The 25,188-nt window shown below is 53.9% G+C and overlaps 11 protein-coding genes across 11 annotated transcripts; 7 read left to right on the top strand and 4 right to left on the bottom strand.

The window, feature by feature from the left end:
• Nucleotides 1–94: 94 nt before the first annotated feature.
• On the top strand, nucleotides 95–1,119 carry KRP23_8525 (Proteasome subunit alpha type-7; the record flags this gene model as incomplete). Its single annotated transcript, XM_067893976.1, has 4 exons — nucleotides 95–102; nucleotides 231–309; nucleotides 381–944; nucleotides 1,021–1,119. The coding sequence occupies 4 exons, from the start codon at nucleotides 95–97 to the stop codon at nucleotides 1,117–1,119; spliced, it is 750 nt and encodes a 249-aa protein (XP_067743454.1).
• A 370-nt stretch (nucleotides 1,120–1,489) lies between these two features.
• On the bottom strand, nucleotides 1,490–4,224 carry KRP23_8526 (Dolichyl-diphosphooligosaccharide--protein glycosyltransferase subunit STT3; the record flags this gene model as incomplete). Its single annotated transcript, XM_067893977.1, has 2 exons — nucleotides 1,490–3,886; nucleotides 3,967–4,224. The coding sequence occupies 2 exons, from the start codon at nucleotides 4,222–4,224 to the stop codon at nucleotides 1,490–1,492; spliced, it is 2,655 nt and encodes an 884-aa protein (XP_067743455.1).
• Nucleotides 4,225–5,081: 857 nt separating this feature from the next.
• On the top strand, nucleotides 5,082–5,714 carry KRP23_8527 (40S ribosomal protein S29; the record flags this gene model as incomplete). Its single annotated transcript, XM_067893978.1, has 4 exons — nucleotides 5,082–5,103; nucleotides 5,176–5,190; nucleotides 5,460–5,623; nucleotides 5,706–5,714. The coding sequence occupies 4 exons, from the start codon at nucleotides 5,082–5,084 to the stop codon at nucleotides 5,712–5,714; spliced, it is 210 nt and encodes a 69-aa protein (XP_067743456.1).
• Nucleotides 5,715–8,959: 3,245 nt separating this feature from the next.
• On the top strand, nucleotides 8,960–11,890 carry KRP23_8528 (uncharacterized protein; the record flags this gene model as incomplete). Its single annotated transcript, XM_067893979.1, has 1 exon — nucleotides 8,960–11,890. The coding sequence occupies one exon, from the start codon at nucleotides 8,960–8,962 to the stop codon at nucleotides 11,888–11,890; it is 2,931 nt and encodes a 976-aa protein (XP_067743457.1).
• Nucleotides 11,891–12,998: 1,108 nt separating this feature from the next.
• Nucleotides 12,999–14,708, top strand: KRP23_8529 (uncharacterized protein; the record flags this gene model as incomplete). The annotated part of the gene is made up of 1 exon (XM_067893980.1): nucleotides 12,999–14,708. One exon carries the CDS (start codon nucleotides 12,999–13,001, stop codon nucleotides 14,706–14,708), a length of 1,710 nt encoding a protein of 569 aa, XP_067743458.1.
• A 384-nt stretch (nucleotides 14,709–15,092) lies between these two features.
• KRP23_8530 (uncharacterized protein) lies at nucleotides 15,093–15,377 on the bottom strand (the record flags this gene model as incomplete). Its single annotated transcript, XM_067893981.1, has 1 exon — nucleotides 15,093–15,377. The coding sequence occupies one exon, from the start codon at nucleotides 15,375–15,377 to the stop codon at nucleotides 15,093–15,095; it is 285 nt and encodes a 94-aa protein (XP_067743459.1).
• Nucleotides 15,378–15,506: 129 nt separating this feature from the next.
• Nucleotides 15,507–16,337, top strand: KRP23_8531 (Cilia- and flagella-associated protein 299; the record flags this gene model as incomplete). The annotated part of the gene is made up of 3 exons (XM_067893982.1): nucleotides 15,507–15,851; nucleotides 15,917–16,189; nucleotides 16,242–16,337. 3 exons carry the CDS (start codon nucleotides 15,507–15,509, stop codon nucleotides 16,335–16,337), a joined length of 714 nt encoding a protein of 237 aa, XP_067743460.1.
• Nucleotides 16,338–16,569: 232 nt separating this feature from the next.
• KRP23_8532 (uncharacterized protein) lies at nucleotides 16,570–18,785 on the bottom strand (the record flags this gene model as incomplete). The annotated part of the gene is made up of 6 exons (XM_067893984.1): nucleotides 16,570–17,094; nucleotides 17,188–17,304; nucleotides 17,376–17,423; nucleotides 17,508–17,684; nucleotides 17,747–17,845; nucleotides 17,922–18,785. The coding sequence occupies 6 exons, from the start codon at nucleotides 18,783–18,785 to the stop codon at nucleotides 16,570–16,572; spliced, it is 1,830 nt and encodes a 609-aa protein (XP_067743461.1).
• Nucleotides 18,786–19,395: 610 nt separating this feature from the next.
• KRP23_8533 (uncharacterized protein) lies at nucleotides 19,396–19,848 on the bottom strand (the record flags this gene model as incomplete). The annotated part of the gene is made up of 3 exons (XM_067893985.1): nucleotides 19,396–19,539; nucleotides 19,606–19,698; nucleotides 19,762–19,848. The coding sequence occupies 3 exons, from the start codon at nucleotides 19,846–19,848 to the stop codon at nucleotides 19,396–19,398; spliced, it is 324 nt and encodes a 107-aa protein (XP_067743462.1).
• A 2,744-nt stretch (nucleotides 19,849–22,592) lies between these two features.
• Nucleotides 22,593–23,959, top strand: KRP23_8534 (5-aminovalerate aminotransferase DavT; the record flags this gene model as incomplete). Its single annotated transcript, XM_067893986.1, has 2 exons — nucleotides 22,593–23,109; nucleotides 23,214–23,959. 2 exons carry the CDS (start codon nucleotides 22,593–22,595, stop codon nucleotides 23,957–23,959), a joined length of 1,263 nt encoding a protein of 420 aa, XP_067743463.1.
• A 441-nt stretch (nucleotides 23,960–24,400) lies between these two features.
• KRP23_8535 (uncharacterized protein) lies at nucleotides 24,401–25,008 on the top strand (the record flags this gene model as incomplete). Its single annotated transcript, XM_067893987.1, has 2 exons — nucleotides 24,401–24,484; nucleotides 24,550–25,008. 2 exons carry the CDS (start codon nucleotides 24,401–24,403, stop codon nucleotides 25,006–25,008), a joined length of 543 nt encoding a protein of 180 aa, XP_067743464.1.
• Nucleotides 25,009–25,188: the final 180 nt, after the last annotated feature.

The following is a 25,188-nucleotide window of genomic DNA, read 5'->3' on the forward strand; positions in this document are numbered from 1 at the left end:
TGAAAAGAATTCTGATTTTAACCAATGAAAATATAGAGTGAAGATAGCTCCCCCTGTCTTGGATCCAGAAGCTCTTTGAGTCGAGAGAAGCAAGATGTCCAGGTGAGTCTTTGCTGCCGCTTGCTAGTGCAGCGACCCACTGCGTCTATTGCGTGTATACCCTGGCGAGACACTAACGTGTATGGCTTCCTTTCGTCGCTCTCGCTCTTTTCCGTTTGAAAACGCACAAGATACGACCGCGCAATCACCGTTTTCTCGCCCGACGGGCACTTGTTCCAGGTGGAATACGCCATGGAGGCCGTCAAGAAGGTGCGTGTATACGGCTGATTATATACTATCCACATGACTTCCACTAACAATCTGCTGCTCTATTGCTTCAGGGCGCCGTGGTCGTAGGTGTGCGCGGCAAGAACTCGGTGGTGCTGGCGGTGGAGCGCAAGGAGACGGCCAAGCTGCAGGACCCGCGCACGGTGCGCAAGATCTGCAAGGTGGACGACCACATTTCCATCGCCTTCGCGGGTCTCACGGCCGACGCCCGCGTGCTGGTGAACAAGGCGCGGCTCGAGTGCCAAAGCTACCGCCTCACGGTGGAGGACGCGCCGTCCGTCGAGTACGTGGCGCGCTATGTAGCGCGCGTCCAGCAAAAGTACACGCAACGCGGCGGTGTGCGGCCGTTCGGCATCTCGATGCTCATCGCCGGCTGCAACGACAAGGGCGTGCCCCAGCTGTACCAGACAGACCCGTCGGGCACATTCTCGGCCTGGAAGGCCAACGCCACAGGCCGCAACTCGACCAACATCCGCGAGTTCCTCGAGAAGAACTTCGTGGAGGACGCCACGGAGGACGAGGCCGTGACGCTGGCCATCAAGGCGCTGCTCGAGGTCGTCGAGTCCGGCAGCAAGAACATTGAGATCGTCGTCGTGCGAACGGGCGGCAAGGTTTCGGTACGTTTACTGCCTGCTGAGCTGGTGTGGTCGTGGAGATTGACTTGGTGTGCTTTCTATTGTGTTCTTTCTACAGCCGCTCGCGGACGAGAAGGTGAACGAGCTTTGCGATCAGATCGAAGCCGAGAAGGAGGCGGCTCGCCAGGCCAGCGGCGAGAGCAAGTCTTCTGCTTAGATGGATTGGAGGAATGCAGCGCACCCGCAGTGCTGGACAAGTTAAGATTCGAAACAGTCAGCGACCCCATCAATCGTTGTGGGCATACTAGGCTAGGCAACAAATCAAGCGCATGCCACCATTATTGGATCATCCATCTGCACTGTTGTGCTAGGCACACGACTTCCAACGCTGCACGATGAAGAGCACAAATATCACGAGTGCTTGTTTTATCTGTGTTGTTGTTTACCTCTTCGCCGCGCTGCCTGCTAGCTTCGCTTTCAACTTCAACCGTTTACACTTTTTACAGCAGCGACCGACCGACAACACCACCAGCATCTATCCAACCACAGGCAAAGAACTAGACAAAAAGCGGTGCCTCATCGTCGGCTTAGTTCGACTCACGCTCGTAGATGGCCCAGCGGCGGTTGTGCTCCTGGCCCTTGCCCGGACTCACGTTCATGTCCGTGCAGCCAGCGTCGGCGCAACCACACGAGTGCGAGTTCGAGTCCTTGCATGGGCGCATGCAACCCTCGTCGTTGCCGTCCAAGTCCGCTTCGTTCACGGGAAGCTTGTTGAACGCGAAGGCGTGGCCCTCGCCCGCCACACGTGCAACGGCGAAGTAGCGCTTGCCCTTCTCCTTAGCGTGGTGCAGAGCGAGGTTGAAGTTTGCACCGCTTGGGCCGCCGGCGTACACGCGGTCGTTGCCCAGCGTGTCTTCGCCCATGGCACAACCCAGGAAGCGAGTCTTCTCCTTCGAGATGTCCTTCTCCTGAGCCGAGGCTTCAGACAGGCGCGCCTTCTTGACAGCCGTCGTAGGCTCCACGTTAGGCTGCTTCTTCACCTTGAAGATACGCACAATCCAGTGCTCGGAAGTAAAGGCTTCTTCCAAGTGAGTAAGTTTGATGTTCTTCACACCCACCTCCGTGTTACGAGCACGGTCATAGCCCGGCGGACGCTGGTAATCCGTCATCACCTCACCGAAGCGGTAGTAGCACAGCTTGTAGGCCAAGCAGTTGTGCAGCACCTTCGAGCCACCCGGACCGACGTCAAAGTTGCCCGAGGCAGAGTAGTAGTCCCGCTCGGCGGGCATGTCATCCGGGTACACACCCGAACCAATACGCACAGGCCACAGGAACTTGTTGATATCGTCCGAGCTGTATCCAGTCACGCCACCAAAGATGACCAGGACATAGTCCACATCCAGACTCTGCAGGATCGGGTACGCGTCTTCCTCCGACGAGGCCAACGCGCGGCCAACCGTAGCAATGTGAGTGTTGTTCCACGTGTTGTTGTCCACGATAACTGTGCGGTTAGCCATGGCCGACATCTGGTAGCCGTAGTCCCACCACGACATGATCTTGGCATTAGCGTCAGTGTTCTGGCGCAGCCAGAAGTAAGCCTCACGGTAGTCATCGAAGTTCACACGCTCACCCGTTTGCGTACGGCCAGCCTCAATCACGATACTCGGCGAAGAGTATGCCATCGAAGACACATAGGTAGCGTGGAGGCTGTAGCTCAGCAGCATAAGCAGCAGGCCGCTCACAACACCAAGAGCCAGGATCTTGGGCACCTGCTGCACGCCATCCTTCTGCACGACGAAAGTGGACGGACGGGCCAGAATACCCATGAACTTGCGCAGCGTCGACGAGATACCAACAGCACCGAGGATGCAAGCAATGGGCGCCAGCGTAAGCATGAGACGCACCATGACACCAGCGAAGTACCAGGCCACCGTGCCGTACAGAATGACAAAAATGCCACCGTCCGTCAGGTTCTGGAAGAGGAAGTACAGACCCACGGGGGCGAAGGGCACCAGGATGTGCAGGTCGAAGAAGTATGACGTCCACGTCGTCGGTTGGTGCTCACTCACCGAAGCAATGATGGGGATGTACTTGGACGCGTAAGTCGGGTCCAGCAGAGTCAGACTACGACCAGTCCACTGAACCTTGCCCATGAGCTGCAGCACCAGCAGAGCCAGCGCGAAGCCCGAGACAAGCAGACCGGCACCCACGAGAACTAGACGGCGGAACGACGCAGCCGAGATGTAGTTGCGCAGCCAGTTCACGAAGCAGTACACCTGCAGCAGCACGAAGACGCCGTGCGAGCCGGCGCACTCCGCTTGCTTGATCACGTTGAAGCCGACGAACGGCACCTGCATGGCCATAAGGCTGCCCAGCGTGTAGAACGTCGAGTAGGCAATGTACAGGCGCGGCGTGTATCGTCCGGCGAAGATCATGACCAGCACGTAGATCGGGATCATGTTGATGATGAACACATAGCCGCCCCAAGCCGCCACCATGTAGAAATAGGTGAGCGCGCAGGCCGCCGACCAGAACATGGAGCCCGTGTGCACAGCCTTGATCCAGAGGTAGAACACGAAGATGAGCGCGAAGATGGCGACGCCCTCGTTATCGTACGACCCGCCGACCGAGCGGGAGATGTACGACGGCACAATCCCCGCAAAGGCCGCAGCCAGCAGGCCCGCACTCGAGCGCTTGGTCACCTCCTTGGTCAGCAGGTAGCTGGCAACAGCCGTGTTGGCCGCGAACAGCGGTGCCAGGAACACACACGTGTTGCGCACATTGATGGAGATGTTGAGCAGGTTGAGCACCCAGTACACAAGTGCCGCCGTGTACATGAGACCTGGGTAGATGGTTCCACCGATGATGCGGCCGAGCGGGTACCACGCGCGGTCATCAAACCAGTCCAGGAACTCGAGGAACCCTTCCGACGCCAAGTACTTAGTCGTGCGGAAGTTGAAGTACGGATCGAACTCGTGGATCACCTGCGCAATAGCCACGGGAAAAATAACGTTTTAGTTATCATGATGAGATATGCATTTTAGACATTGCATTTTTCACGCACGGATTCGTAGCGGACCACCGCGAAGAGGCGGATAGAGAAGGACATGAGGCAGATCATGGCCAGGATGGCGAACTTGGCCACAGGGGCCAGCGCGTTCTCGTCATCCTCGGCGTCGCGCGGGTCGTCCAGATCAACGCCGAACACGACGCGGGTTGGGTCGACCGCCTTGGCAGACGTGGGCTCCACCACCGGAGCTTCGTTCTCGGAGTCGTCCGAGCTGGCGGACGCCGTCTTCTTGGACTTGGACTTAGGCGCCATCGCTGCGTGTGCACTCTCGTTCACTGCTCTGGCTGTGGACGTTGCACGTGGCATCAAGGCAGCAGCTCTCGACGGTGTGAAGATCTGTGCAGCATTTCAAGGAGGCGTAATTACGCTTTTACGGATCGAGTTTTTACGACTACGTGTAAAGCGCAGGTCGGGTTGGACAGCTAGATTCAATTGCACATGTTTTGTTTTCTGATGGCATGCATGAATCGATTGATTGGCACAAGAGCATTTCGGCGAAGATAGCAGAGAGCTTCAACGGAGTTTCATCCAAGCCTTCCTGGGCACTATCAGCACACACCGATAATAATTATTGCTACGAGATATGGCAGTCGAGACAGCGATTGTGGCTGTTGTTCCTATGAATTTCGGTGACAGTGAAGTTGTAGACAGCGCCAAGCAGATACCTAAACGTTGAGGATCGTCAGCACTGCGAAGGCACTGACTGAAGCTCAGTACTTAAGCGTATTGACCTATATATGATTTGATACTTGCAGTCTGCAAGTTTGCAACTAACGGTGTTGAAGTTGCCTTCAAACGAAGATAAAACAAATTGTGCTAGGCCGCCAATTTATCCGTTATTATTCATTAAGCCACCTGCACAAACATTACTACCTGGTACTGGTACTTGTCTTCCTAGTACAAAAAGCGTGGTCAGTGAGCGCTGTGCTAGGGCTTATCGTGTCAATGCTTCAGACGTCGCTGCAGAGTGCGGCGAACTTCGATCAGCGCGAATCTGAATTTGGTGTGGTACACCGTTCAGCGATGTGTCAGACACCACCTACCAAGTGCCGTTGATTCGTCCAAAAGCGTCGTTTTGCCTGCTGATTCGCCCAAAATCGTACCTATAGATGGGTGGTTCCCGAAGCAATGGTTGGTGCACGCGGCTGGTTTGGTAATTTCGAGGAGCCGCCAGCGCCGAGCTTCATTTGCTACTGTCCAAAGCTATCCAAGAAGAAGGTAAGAGCGAGCTCCCTCTGAAAGCTACAGGCAGGACGTGGACGAGGACTAGGGCCGCTGCAGCAACTCGTGATGGCGACTACAGACCATCTCCCAGGCCCTGCAGCACCCAATTAGCGCTGGACTCTGGACAATGATACACCCCCAGGCGTGCCATTCCGTGGCCTTTATAGCTCCCGGCCCCGTCCTCCTGCCTGCCAGCGTCCGATTGACGGAGATTTACTATGGAGACGCAGTGACTGACGCTGTTGTGTTGTTGGAACTGGCAGTCGCAACCATGGCTAACCTCACGTACTCCCACCCCCGCAACTACGGCAAGGACTCGCGTCACTGCCGCGTGTGCAAGACCACCCGTGGTCTGATCCGCAAGTACCACCTGAACATGTGCCGTCGCTGCTTCCGCGAGCGCGCCACGGACATTGGCTTCATCAAGGTAAATTGACAGCGATTGCAGTTGGATGGGAGTAAAACAAGGACTCACGGAGTTTGATGCTTGTTGCGTGTGCCTACAACAGTACCGGTAAATATGTTATTGGTCGGCCAACCACTCGCTGGACGACAGGGGGACGCGCGCGTGATCAGTCGCGCTCGCTGACGCTGAAGCCTGCGACTGCGCGTGCAATGGAAAGAGGCTGTTTAGATACGCCGAAGGACACGTCATTTTAGTTCATTCGCGGGAGCTGGATGAGGGGGAAACGTTGCGACGTCTAGGCGTCAAAGCTGCTCGCCCGCATCCCAGGTTAACGAATGAAGCTGAATTGCAAAAAAAAAGACTCCTCCCCACGAGCACGAGCCTGCGTCGATCGTATCCGTCGTCGCTTTTGATACAGGAACAACTACGATACGTTCTCACTTCCTCCGCACAGACAGCTTGACGACGGGATACGACGAACTCCATTGAGTCGTGACAGGGAACGAATGCAGCCATTTCATCAATGATCTGCATCAGCGCTGCGGTGGTCAAGACTACTAAATGGCAGCAGTCTCGGACATTTTCACTGCCCCATGCTAGTCGATCTACTTCGCAGTTACAGTGTTTGAACTGACCTATGTCCAGTATCTACGATCTGTCCACATCAAAATGGCTTCCTCATCAACTGTACAGTGATCTGTACATTTCCGGCAAGGTTAATCCTATTCAGAGTGCAAATTAATGCTGTGTCAGGGGGTTTTCCGGCCCAGTTTTGCATCACGCAATACCCGTTGTGCAAGGCTATTCGTTTATAGAAATGGCAGACGCGACTATAACAGCTTATTCATAAGTCATTCTGAAAAACAATTCCTCGGATCCGTAGCCGAAATGCGCACCTCTGGCGGCGCGGGCGCCTCGCTCCGGCGGCTCCGCGATGTCAAGCCAGGCGTTTTGCATCCACTAACCGCCTTGCTCTTGACTCTGTTGCTTCTGTGCCCGCTCGTTGCAGCTGAGACTGGCCCACCGCAGCGCGAATGGACTGCGCAGCTTCCGCTAGAGAGTCACGTGACTGTAGGCGCCGACGGCCTCGCAACTTCACGCGGGGCTGGACGCAGACGCAGTGACGGACTATCTATCACTCGCAGCACTCCTGTGGAAACGGGCATCTCCGCAGATGCAGCAGTGGACGACCAGGCTATTAAATTCACGCCGACGCGAGTGGATCTCGGGCGGACGGAGACATGCTCTCCACAGAGATATTACGCGGGTATCGAAAACCGCGGACGAGTTTCCGTGAGGTTGGACGGTGCGGACTTCACGCACGAAGGTTTTTCATTGGCCAATGACGTTCGGGGCATCCGACTGGACCCTGGAGACCGATTCAACGTGGAGTTCGTTTTTCTGCCCAGGGAGGTGGAACCGAACGGAGTAGATGCTCATCTTAGAGTATTGACGACGTCGGGGCTATTCGCATTGCCGATTAGTAGTCCGGATGTGGTGCTAAATCGATATGGAGTGAGTAGCGTTCGAGCCTCCATTCCTGCTGGGGTACGCTTTGAGCAGTCATTGCAGTTTATCAACCCTTTGAACTACACGATTCGGATCACGGAAATGTATACACTGGACAGTGTTGTTCATCTCGAGTTGTTTAATGGTAGCGCATGGATTGGACCACGATGGCCCAGAGAAAGTGATGACGAGGAAGCTGCAGAAGAAGTTCACGGAGAATACGATCAAGAGTTCGATTACACCAGACGAGCAAACCGCGGTGCGTGGGATATGCCAGCGGGTACAACCAATCCTTTGATTAAAGTGTCACTGCAAACGCACACGCCCGGCGTGTATTTTACCTATATTCACATTGCCGCCGGAGAACGACGCTTGCTATTGGTGCCTGTGCGCATCACCGTTTTAAAACCTGGAATTCATGTTGAGCCGAAGGAACTGGATTTGGGAGTGCTGACTGATTATTATGAAGACAAGCCTCTCGAATTGTATTTCTCTTTGTATAATACTGGATTGAACCCGATTGAAGTGCTGGAGCTTAAAGTTTTGGAAAGCAATATGATCGTCTCAGCGCAGCTACGGGGGTCGACTGTGATTCCACCGCAAACCCGAGTATATCATGCGCTTGCTGTGCAACTTCGTGTGAATAGAGAATATGTTGGTGGTGACTGCATTGCATCGCTGCTGTTAAAGTCAAACGCTTCTAGTTCGGAGCTGGGGCAACGAAAACTGCGATTATATGGACAAGTGGTGAAGGGGTATTTGGCGTTCCAGGTGAACGAGACATTGATGGAGGTCATCACACCCCTTGATGATGTATTTAATGATGAAAAAGGCGTTCAAGATACCGAAGAGGAAAAGGGAGGTGAACAGAGTGGGAGGGGTCAAGAGGCACCAGCTATTAGTCTGGTGACAATTTGTCAGAACGGATCGACGGGAATAATGACCGCAATGAGTGAGTTCCGGAAGCTTCGTTTGTGGAATCTGTTTGATCGCCCTGTGGAATTGCAACGTGTATGGGTGCAATCTGCAGTGCCCGAACAAGATGGACCCCACGAGGTCACAGTGTACAAATTTAAGCAACGTGTCGTGCCTGCTGGAGCTGCCTGGCCGAAGATATCACTTCAGGTCACGCCAGCTCGTCATGGTAATGGCAATTTTCTCGCGTCACGGGTGTATTCACTTATGATTGAGACGAATGCAACGGTCCACCGTATCCAAGTACACGTGTATCATAGCATCCTGAGCGTGAACTCAACCAGGGGTCTCCAAAACTACTCTGCCTCTGGCTACTCTAACTCGACATCACAAAAACAAGGGTCATCCCATGCGTGCTCGCTGGTGCCTAAGGATGGCGTCGTATCCACCATGACGCCTCGTATCGATGGTGGGGAAGGGTCGGTTGACACTCAAGCTGTACAGATTTGTCGATCTCTGTTATTTGATTTGGAAAAATTGGCTTCGCACAGGGCGCGCACTGAGGTGGTGAGCGTGAGAAACGAAAATCCGGTGCCACTAGTACTGAGAATTGCAAGTGCTCCTAAAAATGAGAGCGTGCAAATATCAATCAGAGCAGAAGTACCAGCAGGTGATCTTGTTGGCCCACTGATTGCTTCTGTTGCCAATGGTACCACTGACATGAGTGCCGTCGCAGTTGGTGACATCTTTGTTCTCGAGCCTGGTTATCAAGTGGTATTTTATGTGGAAGTCCAGGCAAAAGACACACTCGGAGAGATTATAGTTCCAGTCTTGTCGCTTTCAACACCCGTTGAAGTGCTACATTTATATGCACACGTTTTGAGTGTCCAAGGTACTATTGAACCAGTCACACCAGCTATTGTTTTGCCATCAATGTTCCCTGGGCGTACGCAGGTAATTCACTTAAAGTATCGGAATACGTTCGAGCATCCAGTGACGCCACTACTGGCCACTACCAGCAGCTCCAAGCTGAAACTCTTGTCCATGGGAGACGCGATGGCACCACAACAAGTCGAAAACGTGTTGGATCTACTCTTCTCCCCGGCAGCGGACTTAAAATGCTCTGATGCAATGTTCCTCGCTGACTGCTTGCTTCCACTACCACCTCATCTGGACGGACAAACGTGCGAAAAGCTTTCAGACTACGGGGAATTCGTGGATGCGCACGACTTGGCTGCTTTAAGTCGTCGCAACGCTTTCTGGAGCGAAACGCGAGGATCTAACCACTCGACCATCGAAGCTCATGTGCAATTGCAAACGGATATCATGGATGATGTTGCTAACGTTACCATCATGGCACTCCTCGAACGCGCTCTGGTGACTGTACCACCAGCGATGTCAGTACACTATAGCAACGACTCGCTCAAGGATTTCGAGTTCCACACATTTGTGCTGACGGAGCTCCTGCATCTGAGCCAGATTTTCGTGTACGTACAAAACCCAAGTAATATCTCTATCCAGATGGAGCTGACAATTGCAGCAGCCGATCAAGAACTCTTTTATTCTTGTGACTACGAATCGCGCGCAAGGGAAGCATTAAAAGATAAGGGACTCGATGGCGAGAAAAGGAATGATGCCGAGGATATTCAAGCATTGTGCTTGTCGGAGTGGAGAGCAATTGCTGCCGATGCTGTTACTCTACTGCGGGATAAGCACGTCGATGTTGGTATACCTCCCTTTTACTTCCAGAGAAAAATCGCTCAGGTTCCTGCTGGAGAAGCGACACAGCTTGGACCTATCTATTACTTGCCCTCCAAAGTCCAGGAAGTAACCACGACAATGTTTGTGCGGAATGATCTCTCGCACATTGAACCTGTGTTATTACTCGCACGCAGTGGGAAAGGAACGTTGGACCTATGGGTGGATGCACCAGCCTCTAACAGCAAGTCTATCAAGACTCACTTTGCTGCCACAGAATTTGCTGGTGTTCCTGAGCAAGTTGACCCCACACTAAACAGCCACGATGGAATACTAACCTTTGCTCTGACTAACGACGATGCATCAACGGACTACAGCCAAAGTACTAAGATCTCACTGTCCAATACGGGGCCGTTTGGACTGACAATTCATAGTGTGGCAATAGAAGGAGACGATGATTCATGGGTGTCAAACGACTTTTTGTTGACACCAGACGGCAGCGAGCACGGAGAAGGCAACGATGACGTGGTGGTGCTTCCTCCTGGCAAAACCGCGCACTTTCGTGTCTCGTTCTGTGCTAGTTGTTTTGAGGCCAGTGTGGCAAGCTCGCTTGTCATCTACACGAGCGACAGTGTCAAGCGTATTCGGCTGCAAGGCAAGATTACTACTGATGCCGCATTCGCTTGCCTGCGTTCTCGGATGTCACTTCCATTGCAATATGCGTTTCACACAGCGTGGATACTCGCAGTCGCAGCTGCAGCAATTTCTACACTTTTCACGCTTTTGGTTCTGGCGCATGACGCATGGACTTCTGGTGACATGAGCGAGGCACAGCCACTACACTTTGCTGTCCATTCAGATGATTTGGTGACGGAAAGCGAGGACCAAGACATACTGGCAACGCCTATCACGGAGGAAGGAGGTGAGGCGCTACCGCGAACCCTTTCATCAATCCATCGTCTCTTGGAAGAAATGGAGCAAGCTGCGTTTGCCCCACCAGCTCGCGTCGTGACGCCCGCGGTAGCAACATTATTAGAGCGCCGGCACAAGGGATTATGCTCCACTAATTGTAGCAGTTTGCCTTCGGACGATAGCAAAGCAGTCGTATCAGAAGTCAAGGCTGAGAAGATTTTGCGGTCTGATGCAGCGTCTACGGCGACAGAACTTAGTTTGCAAGGCGCCCAAGAAGTTGTGCGCGAGGATGACAGTGCAGATGCGTTTGCTCCGTCTACGCCAACGCCCATAGCCCAACCTGTTTCCGGGTCCATTCTCAACACTCCAGTCAAGATTGTGGAAGCCAAAGACGACATTGAGCACAGCGACTTGGCATCGGAAGAGGGCAACTCCGAGTCTCCAGAAGATTTTTTGAGCTCGTCCTCACACTCGACAGTCGTTCAGAGTGATGCTGAAGAGTCAAGTCACAGTGGTGATTTTCCCAAGCTGATGTTTGGTTCGCCGGGCGGTCAGGTAATGCATGCTATGGGGTCCGATTTTCCTGCACCCATCGGTACTGCGTCGCAGCAGAAAGAAGAAGGACCCTTTGAAGCTTTCACGTCATTGTCGGAACGGTGGCGCGCCCAGGATTGGCAAGAAAACTTGACCGATCCACCCCCACCGTCAAGGAAATTTCCTGGCGTTGAAGGTTGGGATGGCGCTTTATCGTTCAATACCTTAGGAAATGGTGTGTTGGTGTCAACGGTTGGTAATCAACGCGACGAGAGCGCTGGTTCTAGTCGCCGCAGTGAGTCGGGCAGCTTTTTGGGTGCAGGCTCCGGACTCTATTTGGACGGGTTTTCAACGTTCGCAACTCCGCCAGCACCAGCGACATCGGCCAAAAAGGCTCCTCCGGGTTTCACACCTGCGGATGCCAAGCCACTGGAGACGCGAGCGGCTTTCGAGCGCCTCCGAGGCGGTGAGACGCGCAGTTTGGGTCCCACTACCAGTACTCCCCGCGAAAGTCTTGGCGGTAGCTCGTTGTTTACAAGCAAGCTGCCGCTGTTTGGTCCAGCGCTGCCTTCTCCGAGTGGTGATCATGTCATGCTAGGAGGTGTCGGTCGCATAGGCAGTGGGCGGTCGAAAGTGCTCCGCCGCGAGCTCGAGGGGACAGCGACGCAGGAAGGCGACAATGATCGACGCCCCATGAATATCGGCGGGCAGCTGCCTTGACTTACACGAGATTAGCTGCCAGATTGTAAGGCGTGCTGTGTTATCGGAGCTGCATCAATTCATTCTCGCCTTCTTTTTCCGTTGCAGGACAAGTCTCGACGCACGAAAAGACGTACAGTATGTCGCTTCGTCTGCGGAGGTTCAGTGTTCGACGCGAAAGGACGCGATCCGAAACGATCTTTAATCTGCTGAGACGTTGCTGATGGTCGTGGTACACGTTGTCTTGCATGCGCTCGCTTGCTGGAGACGACGACAACACTTGGCCAGCGAATGAAGCCTACGACGTCCGGGCTGAGCGTGTGTGGCCAACGCAGCGACGACACTGCCGCATGGGGCACGAGAAGCGGCTCGCGTTAGTCGCGCCCACCCTCTTGAAGGATGGCCCCGGACGTCGGCTTACTTGGCACTCCATCATATGTCGCCAAGGCGCGGCTCGCACTCTATGCGTCGTGCGAGCGCAACGTTTCGCTGGTGTAGCTTGCCGATCTTGGGCAACAGTATATTTTCGCCGCCTTGTGGCAGCGATCGTATGAATGACTCGGGCTGACGCTGTCCTTCTTTGAAACCAGGTGAAGGGGAGCGGTTGGGCTCAAATACGCGGCTACGGGCACAAGTTGCCGTTGTGACTTGGTTTCACTATTCAGACCCAGTGATGCCCTGACGAGAACTCTCTAACCTCAGCACCCTGAATATATTCGCTGGCGGCAACACGATCAGAGATGCAAACCTTCTGCTTGGAGCGCAAGTCATTTCCTTACAAATGAAACTCGATAACACTAATCAGAGGACCTGGGTACGTAGCATATTGTAGACGTTGGTCCGAACGTTTTGGTCTGAACTTCCGCCAGCGCTCAACGATAACGGATGGCACGGCGCCGGCTGTTGCCCCTCCTCTCCCCAGCGCCAGTGTTTTTTGTATCGGACCAGCCCGTCCATTCGCGATTGTGATTGATTCCGGTCTATCCGTCACTTCGCCAGGCCATTGCCATTCCCGTTTCAATTCCTTGAGTAAATCCGCTCGAGAACGACGGCGAACCCCACAGCTCAGCTGCTGATCTCGCCTAATTAACTCAGGACAGAGCGATTTGAGAAATTCAAAACACGCAGGATGCTCAAGACCCTGCTGGTCACTGCCGCCTACTTCCTGGCGGCGGTCGCCGGCGATGAAGACGTCGAAGTGCACATCATGTCGTTCAATATTCGCACCTCGCAGGCCTCCACCGACGCCGGCTCGACATGCAGCAACTGGGACGGTATCCGCAAGGACAACGTCATCAGCAACATCAAAACCGTGGCGGCGGACTTTGTCGGTACACAAGAGACCTCGGACGCCCAGAAGACGTACCTGGACGCACAGCTAGCAGGGACCTACTCGGTCATTGGAGAGTCCACGGGATCACTTAACGGCAACGCCAACGAATGGGATGCTTTGTACTACCGCTCAGACACTTGGACGCTGCTCACGAACGGCATGTTCTGGCTCGGAACGGACCCGGACACCATGTCGGCAGGCTGGGGCATGACGTACTACCGCACGTGTGTGTGGGGCCGCTTCCAGCACATTACCACAGGTGCCACTATCTGCGTGCTTAACACGCACTACGAGACCCCCGGTAACGACGAAGCGCAGGAGAACGGCTCTAACATCATTTTGGAGCGTATCAAGACGTACTGCGATGCCGGCGACAACCTCATCGTGCTGACAGGAGACTTCAACGCGCTCAAGAGCTACTCGGCCATGCAGATTATGTTTGCCAACGACATGGAAGACCCCTCCGATGACGCTACGTTCTGCGGTGATATGCTGTCCGCGACGTGCTCCGTCAAGTACGACTTCACTCTGTTCCGCGCGCAGAGTGACGACGCCTGCCACCTCAAGTCCGAGGTGTCTCGGATCGACTACGGCGGCTGCTACTCGTCGGACCACGCCGGACTCGTTGGCAGCTTCTGTCTCCAAGGCTCTTGCTGCTCGAACAGCTCGTCGTCGACTTCAGGCTCAGGTTCAGACGGATCATACACTCAAGATGCTAGCATCGCAAACGAATCTGATGTAGTTGGCACTGTGAAAGCACGGGATGCATCAGGCTCTGGTGCCAGCAAGACGGCGTCGAAAACCGAATCAGACAGCTCTTCTTCAGGAATTACCCAGGCGATCTCCACCTCGTCAGGGGGAGGTGGCAACGCCTCGACCACAGTCGGAATTATCTTGGGTTCCCTCGGCGCGTGTTGTCTGGTTGCCCTCGTGGTTATTCGCCGCAAGAAAACACTGGAAGCTCGCGCCCACTTCGAGAAATCGTACGACCCCGATGCCAGCGGCTACTTCTCCGGCCCTGGAGCAGCCAGAGCGGTCTCCGATATGTCGGCGCTGTCGCCCCTTCCTGAAGACGACGACGAGCGTGTCTCTAACTCTCCTATTCCGGAACTTGTAGCAGCACCTCGCGATACTCGTGTCTCGACGTCTTCCTCAGTCTCGGTGTCCGACTCTGAAGTTGCTCGACAGGACCTCGAACGAAGAAGTTCGGAGATCCCTCGTGCAAGTGGTGGTAGTCAAAGCTCGAGCCGTCGGTCGTCCACTGCAGTTATGAACCAGACCAGCTCGCACTACTCGTCTTCGTTAGGCAACTCAATTTTGGAGCAAGAAGGTGACTTCAATACGTCCGTCATCAGCTACGGCAACTCCTCCATCTCGAGTTACGCCGAGTCGTACGGAAACTCGTCTATCGCTATGAGCAACGTCAACTTCAGCGAGATCTTCGCGCCAGACTCGTGCGTCTCGGACGATAGCGAAATCGCCAAGTCGGACTTCGCCAAGCTTTAATCCGACAGTTTTCTTCGTCCGTGCGTCCACGTTCAGTGTCGTGATGATGACTATAGTAGCATATCTGCCCTCTAAACCTCCGCGCGCCTCTCACCGCCAAGCTGGCGATACTCCCGCGAGACCAGCCACCTGATAGTAAGCTACGTCGCAAGAAGTAGTAGCTATTCCCCTTTATTTCGCGGATTTACACCGTTTGTCTGTACCAAAACTCCCTTGTCATTCAACAGCCACCAAGGTATTACCTCCCTCCCCCCTTACAGCAGTTGGACACCTGGAAACTTGTCGCTACATGGCGAATGTGGACATCAATGAATGAAATTTTCTATCTACCGGTAAACATCAACTGCACTGCACTGCACTGCACAATGTTAAAAGTTTCTAGCGTTAGGCCGTTCTCTCCTTTAGTCTCATCTTCTTCTCCTCCAGTTGCGTATCCACGGCATTGAGCTCTCTCTCCAGTCGCGTCTTCTGCTGCACGAGCCACTGCAGATGCGTCTCCATCTCCTGCGTCTTGTCGGTGCGCGTGTCCTTGATAGCCCGTTCCACGCGCTCGCGCTTGGTGTCCGACTTCTGCAGGCGGTTGAAGGCGCGCTCCACCAACTTAGAGGCGGCCTCTAGCTCCGACTCCGTCTCCAGGTGCGTGCGCGCGCTAAAGCAGTTCAAGCTCATGGCGTCTTGTTGATTTGTTTGTTCCGAACTGGACATAATCCTGTTGAACATGGTGAGATATACAATAACGGATTTGAGGGGTCGATAGTTGAAGTTTTTGGCGTCGCTTCGCAGCCCAAGTAGTTTGCCATGGCGGCGGAGCGAGAGCCCCAGGACTACCAGTATGCGAGCGAGTCGCTGGACCAGTTCGCTACGTACGAAGATTACTTGGACTCCCAGTTGAGCGAGACGGATCTGTTTTATCTGGAGGACGAGGAACTCGCTCGGCAGCTGGTGGAGCTGGGCTATCGCGGAAGCGGCGAGACGCTTCGGAGAGACGACTTTGAAGCGAGGAAGAGGGCTGAACGAGAACGCAATGCACAGAAAACGAGTGCACCGAAGCCATTGGCGAGTGCTGGGAAAGATCTGTCGCAGTACCCGTTCCTGGCAGCATTGGCGAGTCGAGAGGATCTCGTGCGCAATGGAAAGCTGACGGTAAGCACAGGACCTATGGGGTCAAGTAGTGGATATGTTCTAACGCTGTGCTGTAAATCAACCAGTGTATTATCTTTATACGCGACAAGAATGCCAAGGGCCAGGAGATTAGCGGGTATATCGACTACGCGCTGCGATTGAAGAACGAACCGTTTGAGCCTTACTTTGAGCGCAAGAAGAAGCTGCTGCCCAAATCTTCGGATCTGAGCTACTACAATTGGGAGACGCAGACCTCGACGTCTAATTCAACACCAAACTTTCAGGTGATTGCAGACAGCGAGACAGGGCTGTTGTTTAAGAACAAACGGGACAGGAAGGTCGTCAACGTCGACCCGAAAGTACGTTATTTGTGCGTTAAGTTTACAACAAATTCGCTGACACATGTGGCAGGCGAATCCTGGCGATAATTCGACTCGAACTGAGATCAAGACGAAGGAGTATCTACAAGTCGTGATCTATGATCACATGACTCGCCGCAAGACCTAGGAACATTTTATTCACGAATGCGTTGCTTCTTTATACTTTATCAAGACTTGAACGACGGGGGTCAATGAAATGGTATATCGTTGTCTCTATTGCACAGCTCGGTACACGCGCCAACAAAATTTCGCTTGCGAGTCAACGATATCAGCAACGAGAAAAGTCCTTGACTTCCTTGGTCCCACTCAACTACTGTCGTTGAGATATGTGCTTGTAACTACGATCACTAACTCGGGAATTATGAGATAGCCCCAATAATACGCTCGAGCAGAAGCCGGTATCCGTTCTGTAACAGGAACTGTTGGAACGGGCCTGCTTCAATAGCCTTGAAGAGCTTTCGCTGCACCGGCACGATTACATCCGTTCGCGGATACTCCTCGCAATTGTCCTTGTTCAACGCCATGCTGAGACGACGATTGCTCTGCTCCGTCTGGTACGATTGACGAAGCTCGTTGAGTTCGTCGGCGTGCACGATATTCAGCAGCTGAATTGCACGGATAATCGCCTTCAAGTGGTCCCACTCGTCTTGTGCTGTCCGTCGATTCGTCATGCCTGCACTGGTCACAAGCCCATTCTCTCGGGCGAGGCAACTTCTGCGGAACAGCTCACACTCAATCCATGTGTCCAGCAAGCTCTGATACTGAGTCGTAAAAACAAAATCACGGAAGAGCTTAAGAGTATCTTCACGAGAAAGCACGCGTTCCAATAAGGAAGGCTCAGCCATTGAAGGCACATACGATTCCTGCTCGCTTCGCGTCACAGCCTGCAGCAATCATTGAACCCCAATGACCGAGACACGGAGCGTTAAATCAAAAACCTTCAGCAAACAAGCGAGGGACACATCATAAGTACTTACGTCTTCAGTTATCCAAATCTCGGCCTCGTAAAGCCGGTGGTTTTCTGAGCATAGACCGATCTGGACATGAAGTGCATGAATCCAAGCCACCATCTCGTCCTTGCTACTAGCACAAAGCTAAGAAATGCACCATCGTCAGCCTTCGTCAGAAAGGATAACCGGTTGGTGAAAGTAGCCGAGATCTTTACCTCGTAATCCCGACGTGGTGTTTTAAGCTGGAACGAGAAGGGAACGCGCTACAGAATCGACGAAGCAGTCACACAGTACAATTAGAATGAGTCAATGACCGAAAGGTTCTCCCAAGGCAGATGAAAACGTACCACTTCAGGTTTAGCCTTGGCCAGAACTGCGCCTAGCAAACTGATTGACGTGACGTCTTGCTGGTTCACATTTGACTTACAATACAGCAACTGGTCTCCTTTGATGATAAACCAGCGCTTTCTCCACAAATTCGGATCCCTAGAGCTTGCCTTCTGAAGATAACCTGAGTAGACACCCTGAGCGACAAGTTGCCATGTTAGTGCCGCGACCACAGTACGTTACGAGTCGTACGTCGTACCTTTCCTAATAACACCGGGAAGTTGATCGACTGCGTGTCCGATCCCTGGCGCGATGGCGCTGCAGTCTCACTAATATCCAAATGGGATCCTCTGACGTCCTGTTCAGTTTACCAATGCAACGTTAGGAGCCAGCCAAAAAATATTCAACGAAGAATAAACAACTGAAGGTCCCACCTTGAGCACAAACTTGACCGGCGGCCTTGAGCGATGTTTCACCTTGGTGTGCGTCGTGCCGCCGATCGTATCGTCCGCCTCCACCACGGGTCGAGCACGGTTCAGTCTTTCCACGAGCGGCAGGATGAGTTCTTCGTCCCTCAGCGTCCGCGCGGACAAGGACCCAGCATTGTCCGTGGGGAACACCACCACAATGGCGTAATTATTAAAGTCTTGCAGCGGGATCTTGATCTTGGCTGCCATGGACTTGCGCACCTCGAGCACCGTCGTGTTGCTCACCAACTTGAAGACTGTCGACGACGTAAAGTTCTTGTTTTCAAAGTAAATCCGCGCAAAGCCGGAGCGTTCTTCGCGCGTCAAGGCCGCGTTGCTGGTGCTGGCACCCACGCTGCGTTTGCGCTCCATGGCTGCCTGCATCATGTTCTGCGAGCTGTTGTATCGCCGCATGGGCACGGACGCCGACAGTTGCTCCCCATGGCCGCGCACCCGTGAGGTGAGCGCCAAGACGTTGGACGCCGACTGCGTCCTCGAGTTTGGGGCCGCGTCGTCGCCCACAATAGACAGCGACGCGGCCTTCGTCTCCTCCGCCAGCTCACGGTACTGTGTGCCATCTCCCGAGTCGAATAAGCTGCTGCTGGAGATGGTGGCGGTGGTCATGCGCGTCAGCGGCTGCTTGTCGAATGGTTCCACGCTCTCAGATAATTCGTGGGCCTGGGGCTTCTCCTCCAGGAAGGACGCGGGCAGCTCCATGGCGGCGTGTCGTCGCCTCGACTTGTGCTTCTGCTGGCGTCGTCCTCCGTGGTCACGCAAGAGGAAGAAGGGGCGCACGATTGGAGGAAAAAAAGAGGAGAGGAGAGTATCCATTGGTTGAAAAGAGAGATGTGGGGCTTTGTAATTCTGGATATTTTAGAACATGGCTACAACTGCAACTTGCGCTGCATGATGGGATACATGCGGATGCTTTAGCCACAACGTCTGCTTCTGCGCAAGTGATGTGGCTGAATCGAGGACGATGGCGAAAGGTGCCGACGGATCGGAGTACAAATAGAGATCATCTCATATTACTGAGCAGTTCCATGTCTTGTGGTGGTGCAAAGGCGGCGAAGCGGGTTTGGAAACGCGCACCCAGCAGTCTGAACTCGCGATGCTGTGCCTCGAAGACAGTCCAGCAGACGGTTGAGCAGCGTCGGCGCTCGTCGTGTAGGCCGTCGTGTACTGTTTGCTGGCAGCTACTTCATGCTTAGCTCGACGACAGGACGGTTGACATCGTCTAACTTAAGCTTAGCGCAAACTTGCTGACAATGGAATCACTTTACCGGTGGGACGGTTCAGTTTTGACGGACAGCGTGGCATTGCAACACAAATTATGATACGCACAGGTTGTCATTGAACTGGGGAATCCTGGGCTCGTTCTTCGCTGCACTCCGTCCTCCGACTAATTTATCAGCTTAAACACATGCTCCTCATCTCGTCCTCACAGCAGGAAAATATCCTCCTCGGGTCGCTTGTAGATGGTCGTCCGCTTTCCGGGGACGTCCAGCACCTCGTTGATCTGTTCCGTGCACTTCTTGTGGGCCTCGCTCGACGTCCACGCCTGGTAGTCCTTCAGCGACTTCCACTGCAACAGACAAGCATAAAGCATTAGGTCACAGCAGCAAAATCCCCTCTCCAGCAGGCGCCTCACCTCGGACAGCACCACGTATTTGTGGTGGTCGTTCACGTCGCTCAGCGTCTCGAGGGAGATCAGGCCAGGCTGTGACCGCACCACCTTGTGCACCTAAAGCACGCAACACGTCAAAAAGATCTGGATTTCGAGTCAATTGGTTTGTTAACCACGCACGTTCTCCATGAGGCGCACGACGGTAGGCTCGAATCCGCGGCTCATGATGCGCTCGCTCAGCACACGCACAGGCTTGGTCAACATCATTGCAGGGTAGGCTCTCTTCGGTCTCTTTGCGTTGTGGTGTATCACTGCAACTCGACGTGATAAGACACCAGGACAAGAAATCGTCGAGGTCCCCAGCATAGTGAAACCAAGCTGCGGACAAGTGAGCTGTTTGCGCATATCGCCAGATGTAGCCATTTGGTGTAGGCTGAAGCAGTGACCGAAGTTGAAGCGAAGGGTGGGGGAACAGCGCCAGCTGGATTGGGCGCGTTGCTGCCGCGGAGCTCATTGGCAAGTGGTTATTGAGTCAGACACCAACCTCGGTTGCGTTGTGTGACTCGAGACGATTGGCGACGGTTCGAGTCGTGGTGATCATGCAGCAGGACGGTGAAGGGCAGGAGTTCCGGCTGCCGTTGTCAGAGGAGAACGTGGCACTGGGGCGGCTTGGACGCATCTACAAGGCGCTGGGCAGGAAAACGTGAGCGTGCAAGTGCAACTGAGAGGCTACTGTGGTTTAAACAGATACGTTATGTATGAAAGTGGTCGGGTGCTGGCGGTGGAATGCATCGACGTGGTTGACGATGCAGATGAATCGGACGAAGGCAGTTGCTCCGCAGAAATCGCGCGAGAAATGCTGGAAACCGAGCTTGCACGCTGCAGAGACGCTATCGACAGCAAAAATGGGCGTCATGTGTTTTGTTTCGATTCGGTGAGTTGTAGTCGACGGCGGGTGTATCTGCGCTCTTCTTCTTCAGTTATCCGGAGCCTTACAGCGTAGGTGACTGCCTTGTACTAGGACTAGGCTCGTTGGAGTGTGTTAGCAATAGGAGAATTTCGCTAACTGTTTGTCCCCAGTCTTCAACAGGACTTCGGACGCCTGCATCCCTTAGCAGTCAAACAATATATATATCAGACCGTCCAAGGGCTTCGAGTACTGCACGAGGTATGTCATATTTTGATCGTTTTCAGCACTATGCCCATGCCTGGAGGGCTGATGAGGTTATCTTCTGTGTTGGTTCTGTAGAACCAGATATGGTGTGGAGGCGTACGTGGCACCAACATTTTTTTTGTTGCTTATGTGCTGCTTATGATGCTTTCATATTTATGTCAGCTTTCGCTGTCGTCACTGCTCCTGTGTGGAGGCGATACTGTCAAGATTGCTGCATGGTTTCCGTCGGTGGAAACCGTAAACGCGCTGCAAAGGCAAAAGTGCGTATTGGTACAGGAATGAGTTTGACTAGCTGATGTGAACGTTTATGAAATATTTGTTGTCGTTTTACATGACATAGTATTCTAGCCGATCCAAAAGTTCACCGGGCGAGTCTCTATTCCCCATCAGCAAGCGATGCAATGGCTCAAGATGTGAGGAGCGTGGCTTACGTGATGCTAGAGATGCTCACTGGTCTCCGCGCTCGTGGGTCTCTGATGGAAAAGTGGAATTTGTTGGCCAAAGTTAGCGCTGATTCCCAAGAGTTCCAGATTTTACGCAACTTGTTGGACTTGAAGTCGCTGGATGAAGTACTAGCTCATCCATATTTCTCAGCAGCCAGTTCAATAGGCAATTCCTTGTCTGAGGTGCCACAAGAACAGCACCATATAATCGGGATTCTCACGAAGCAGGAGTTAGACGAATGCCAGTCAATGAAGCGACAGTACCTCCAGCAAATCCGAGCGTGGCAAACTCAGTTTGAGAAAAAATACCGACGAAAGCCAAAACCTGCTGACCGGACCGCTGGAATTGTGCGTCTGCAAGGAAGATGCCAAGCGTTGAACGAGAGAATGCAAGAAGTGAATGGCCGCTTGGCTGCTGCCCATGGTAGCATCTACCAGATGATTTCGGACAAAGAGCGTTTGGCAATAGACGCATCCAGCCAGCCAATGCCCGCGCAATTGGATGGTAGTCTCGACCAACACAAAAGTACGCTTGACGCAGATACGAGCCCTGAAGAATTTGAGGGTAACAGGTCGGGCTCGTTTGGGCGGGGTGAAGGACAAAGATCACCAGCGCAGAAAGCATTTTTAAATCGGTTTGCGCAGTAACATCACCTCGGATCAGCTTCGGCGTCGAAGCTTCGCTGTACAGTCTACGCGGAGAGCATGATAGCGAGAAGGTTTCAATAAATTCTCCAACGAACTTGTCCTGAAACAAGCAGATCGTCTCGTTTTGCTACCACAGAGAATGCACACCTCTCGGCTGTACTCCAAGATTTAGGGCCGAAATGAGTTAGAAACAGACACGGCACACTGCCCAGCGAGCCGCCGGCCTTGCAAAACGCTGTGCGGCACTGCGCAATCGGCCGCATTGGATGCAGCGAGTACGCTCGCATATGGCCTGTTTCAGCGCTCCTCGACCTCCCTCCGCCACACGCATGTTAAGCCCCGCGGCCACGCACACCGCCTTTGGTTGCCGTTGCTTCACCACGTACGCTCGCAGCTCATTGCGTGTCGTGATTGGCGCGCTGATGGCCGGTCCGGTGACGCGTCCTGCTGACACGGCGCGCGCATCTCCTTTTGATGCCTCGATGTCACAATCACTGAGGTCACAAAACCCAATCCAATAACAATACAAAAACTACTCAGATCACCCGGCGATAGTCATCTCTTCGCTACTAAAGCAAGGGGAACGTCAGCCGCGTACGCTCTCATGCGACGCCGTAAAAAAAGAGTAATTACCCTTTTTACCAGTTCAACGTCGCGGATCCGCCCAAGGTTTCATCCGTCAACTTGCTCTGCAGCGCACACTCCGCCGCCTCACCCACCGTTTCTCCATTCCCACCACCGTCGCCATGGCCAAGCAACACCTCGCCAAGGGCATCGGCCGCATGTCCGACATGGTCATGACCAAGGCCAAGGGCTCGTGGATCTGGACGGCCGACAACCGCAAGCTGCTGGACTTCACGAGCGGCATCGCCGTCACCAGCGTGGGCCACTCGCACCCGAAGGTGGTGGCCGCCGTGCAGAAGCAGGCTGCCACGCTCGTGCACGCGCAGGTGAACATCGGCTACCACCAGCCCATGCTGGACCTGACGGACAAGCTGCTGCCCGTGCTGCCCAAGAGCCTGGACTCGCTCTTCTTCGCCTGCAGCGGCTCGGAGGCCATCGAGAACGCCGTCAAGTTGGCGCGCCACGCCACGGGCAAGAGCAAGGTCATCGCGTTCCAGGGCGGCTACCACGGCCGCACGGTGGGCACCATGAGCCTCACGACGAGCAAGACGGTGTACAGCGCCGGGTTCGGCCCGCTCATGCCCGGCGTCACGTTCGTGCCGTACCCGTACGCACTCCACGGTCCGATCCATGACGAGGGTGAGTTTTGATTAGCTGCAATTGCATGTTGAGTTTATTGTGATGGTTGCAACGTGCTGACGAATCCTTGTTGATGTTGCTGCTGCTGTGGTTGCAAACTGCAGAGAAGAACGCGGACTGGTGCCTGGAGCAGCTGCGCCTCGCGCTGAAGCAACAGTCGGCCCCGCGTGACACGGCCGCGATCATCATCGAGTCGGTGCTGGGCGAGGGAGGCTACGTTGTGCCGCCCAAGAGCTTCATGAAGGGTCTGCGCGAGATCGCGTCGGAGAATGACATCCTGCTGATCGCGGACGAGGTGCAGTCTGGCTTCGGCCGCACGGGCGACTACTTCGCCATCGACGGACACTTCGACGTGCAGCCGGACATTCTGGCGTTCGCCAAGGGCATTGCCGACGGCTATCCGATCAGTGGCATTGCCAGCCGCAAGGAGCTGACAGACACGCAGCCCGCGGGATCGATGGGCGGCACATACGCCGGTAACGCGGTAGCTTGTGCTGCTGCCATTGCTACGCAGGAGGTCATCGCTGAGGAGAATGTGCTGGAGAACACCCGTGCTCGCGGCGCGCAGCTGCACGCGGGTCTCGAGAAACTGAAGGCGTCAGGCAAGTACCCAATTCAGGACGTCCGTGGTTTGGGTCTGATGCTCGGCATTGAGTTCGACCTGTCTAAGACCCCTAAGGGCACGGCTAGCAAGATCTCGGCGGCGTGTCTGGACCACGGCATGATGCTGCTGACTACGAGCATCTACGAAACCCTTCGCTTCATGCCCGCTCTTACCGTAACGGAGGACGAGTGCGCATTGGCACTGGAGATTTTCGAGAAGGCGCTGGACGACATTTTCACAAAGTAGACCGATTCGAATTGCAACGTTTTCCGGTAACCCGATCAATTTAATGTTTTGTACTGCAGACCTATTGATGTTGTGGTGTGAATCATGAACCAAGGCGGTGAGGATGCTGTGAGTCACAGGTATGTGGAATGCATACATGCATCGGGTTCGTGTTCCAACTACGGAATGTACATTCAAAAGCGGCTTTGGGGATTTCGTGCCCAGTGTTTACCGTCTACTCTGACGTATCAAATGAAGAGACGGCGCAATGTTGATAGGTCATGAGAAGACAATGGGCGTTTTATCGCTCGAGGTGCTTTCCCTTTACTACAATACTTAACAAAACCATACATTTAATTTTCTCTACTTTTGACTTCTAGTCGAGAACTCTTGTTCACTTTGTCACTAAGTGTTCCACACAGTGCTGCGAGTGCGACGACGCATCTCGTTAAAACCAACCTGATGGAGTCCAGCGCTCTAACGTCGGCCATTCCATTCGACGCGAGGCTGAGCGACGTCTTTTCCTTCCACGTGGCAATTCGAGTGGTAAGTGATGCGTGTGGTGCGTTAATGCACTTGCACAACAGGCTCACCACTATGGTTCATGGAAGTTGAATCAATCGATCGAGATCGACGATGAGAACCCCGGCTTTCTGTTCGATTGGGACCAAAACAACCTGAACGCGTTCGTGGCTGCAGCGAACGGTCTTAACCCTGCTCTTGCGCCTGCGTGGCTGAGGACGGCACCTCCCGACATCACGGCCAACTCGTTCACGGACGATGTCGTTCACGAGCTCCAACAAGTGGCAGGTCACTGTGGGCGGGTGCTGCTGGCGAGCGCTGACCAGATCACCGCCATTTCGGGGATGCTATTCAACCTGCAGCATGAAGATTTCCTGCAAGATGCCGCGCAGGTGGCGCTTCCGGTGGTCAACCAAGTCGAACAACACCTCGCCACGACGTATTATCTTACCGAAACGAGAGCGCAGCTGTCGCATCCGAACAACCTCCCAGCACCTCGCCTAGACTATCAACATTGCGCCGTCTCTTCATTTGATACGTCAGAGTAGACGGTAAACACTGGGCACGAAATCCCCAAAGCCGCTTTTGAATGTACATTCCGTAGTTGGAACACGAACCCGATGCATGTATGCATTCCACATACCTGTGACTCACAGCATCCTCACCGCCTTGGTTCATGATTCACACCACAACATCAATAGGTCTGCAGTACAAAACATTAAATTGAT

Source organism: Phytophthora ramorum (genome assembly GCF_020800215.1).
Source record: "Phytophthora ramorum isolate Pr-102 chromosome Unknown Phyram_PR-102_s0007, whole genome shotgun sequence".
Classification (NCBI taxonomy): domain Eukaryota; phylum Oomycota; class Peronosporomycetes; order Peronosporales; family Peronosporaceae; genus Phytophthora; species Phytophthora ramorum.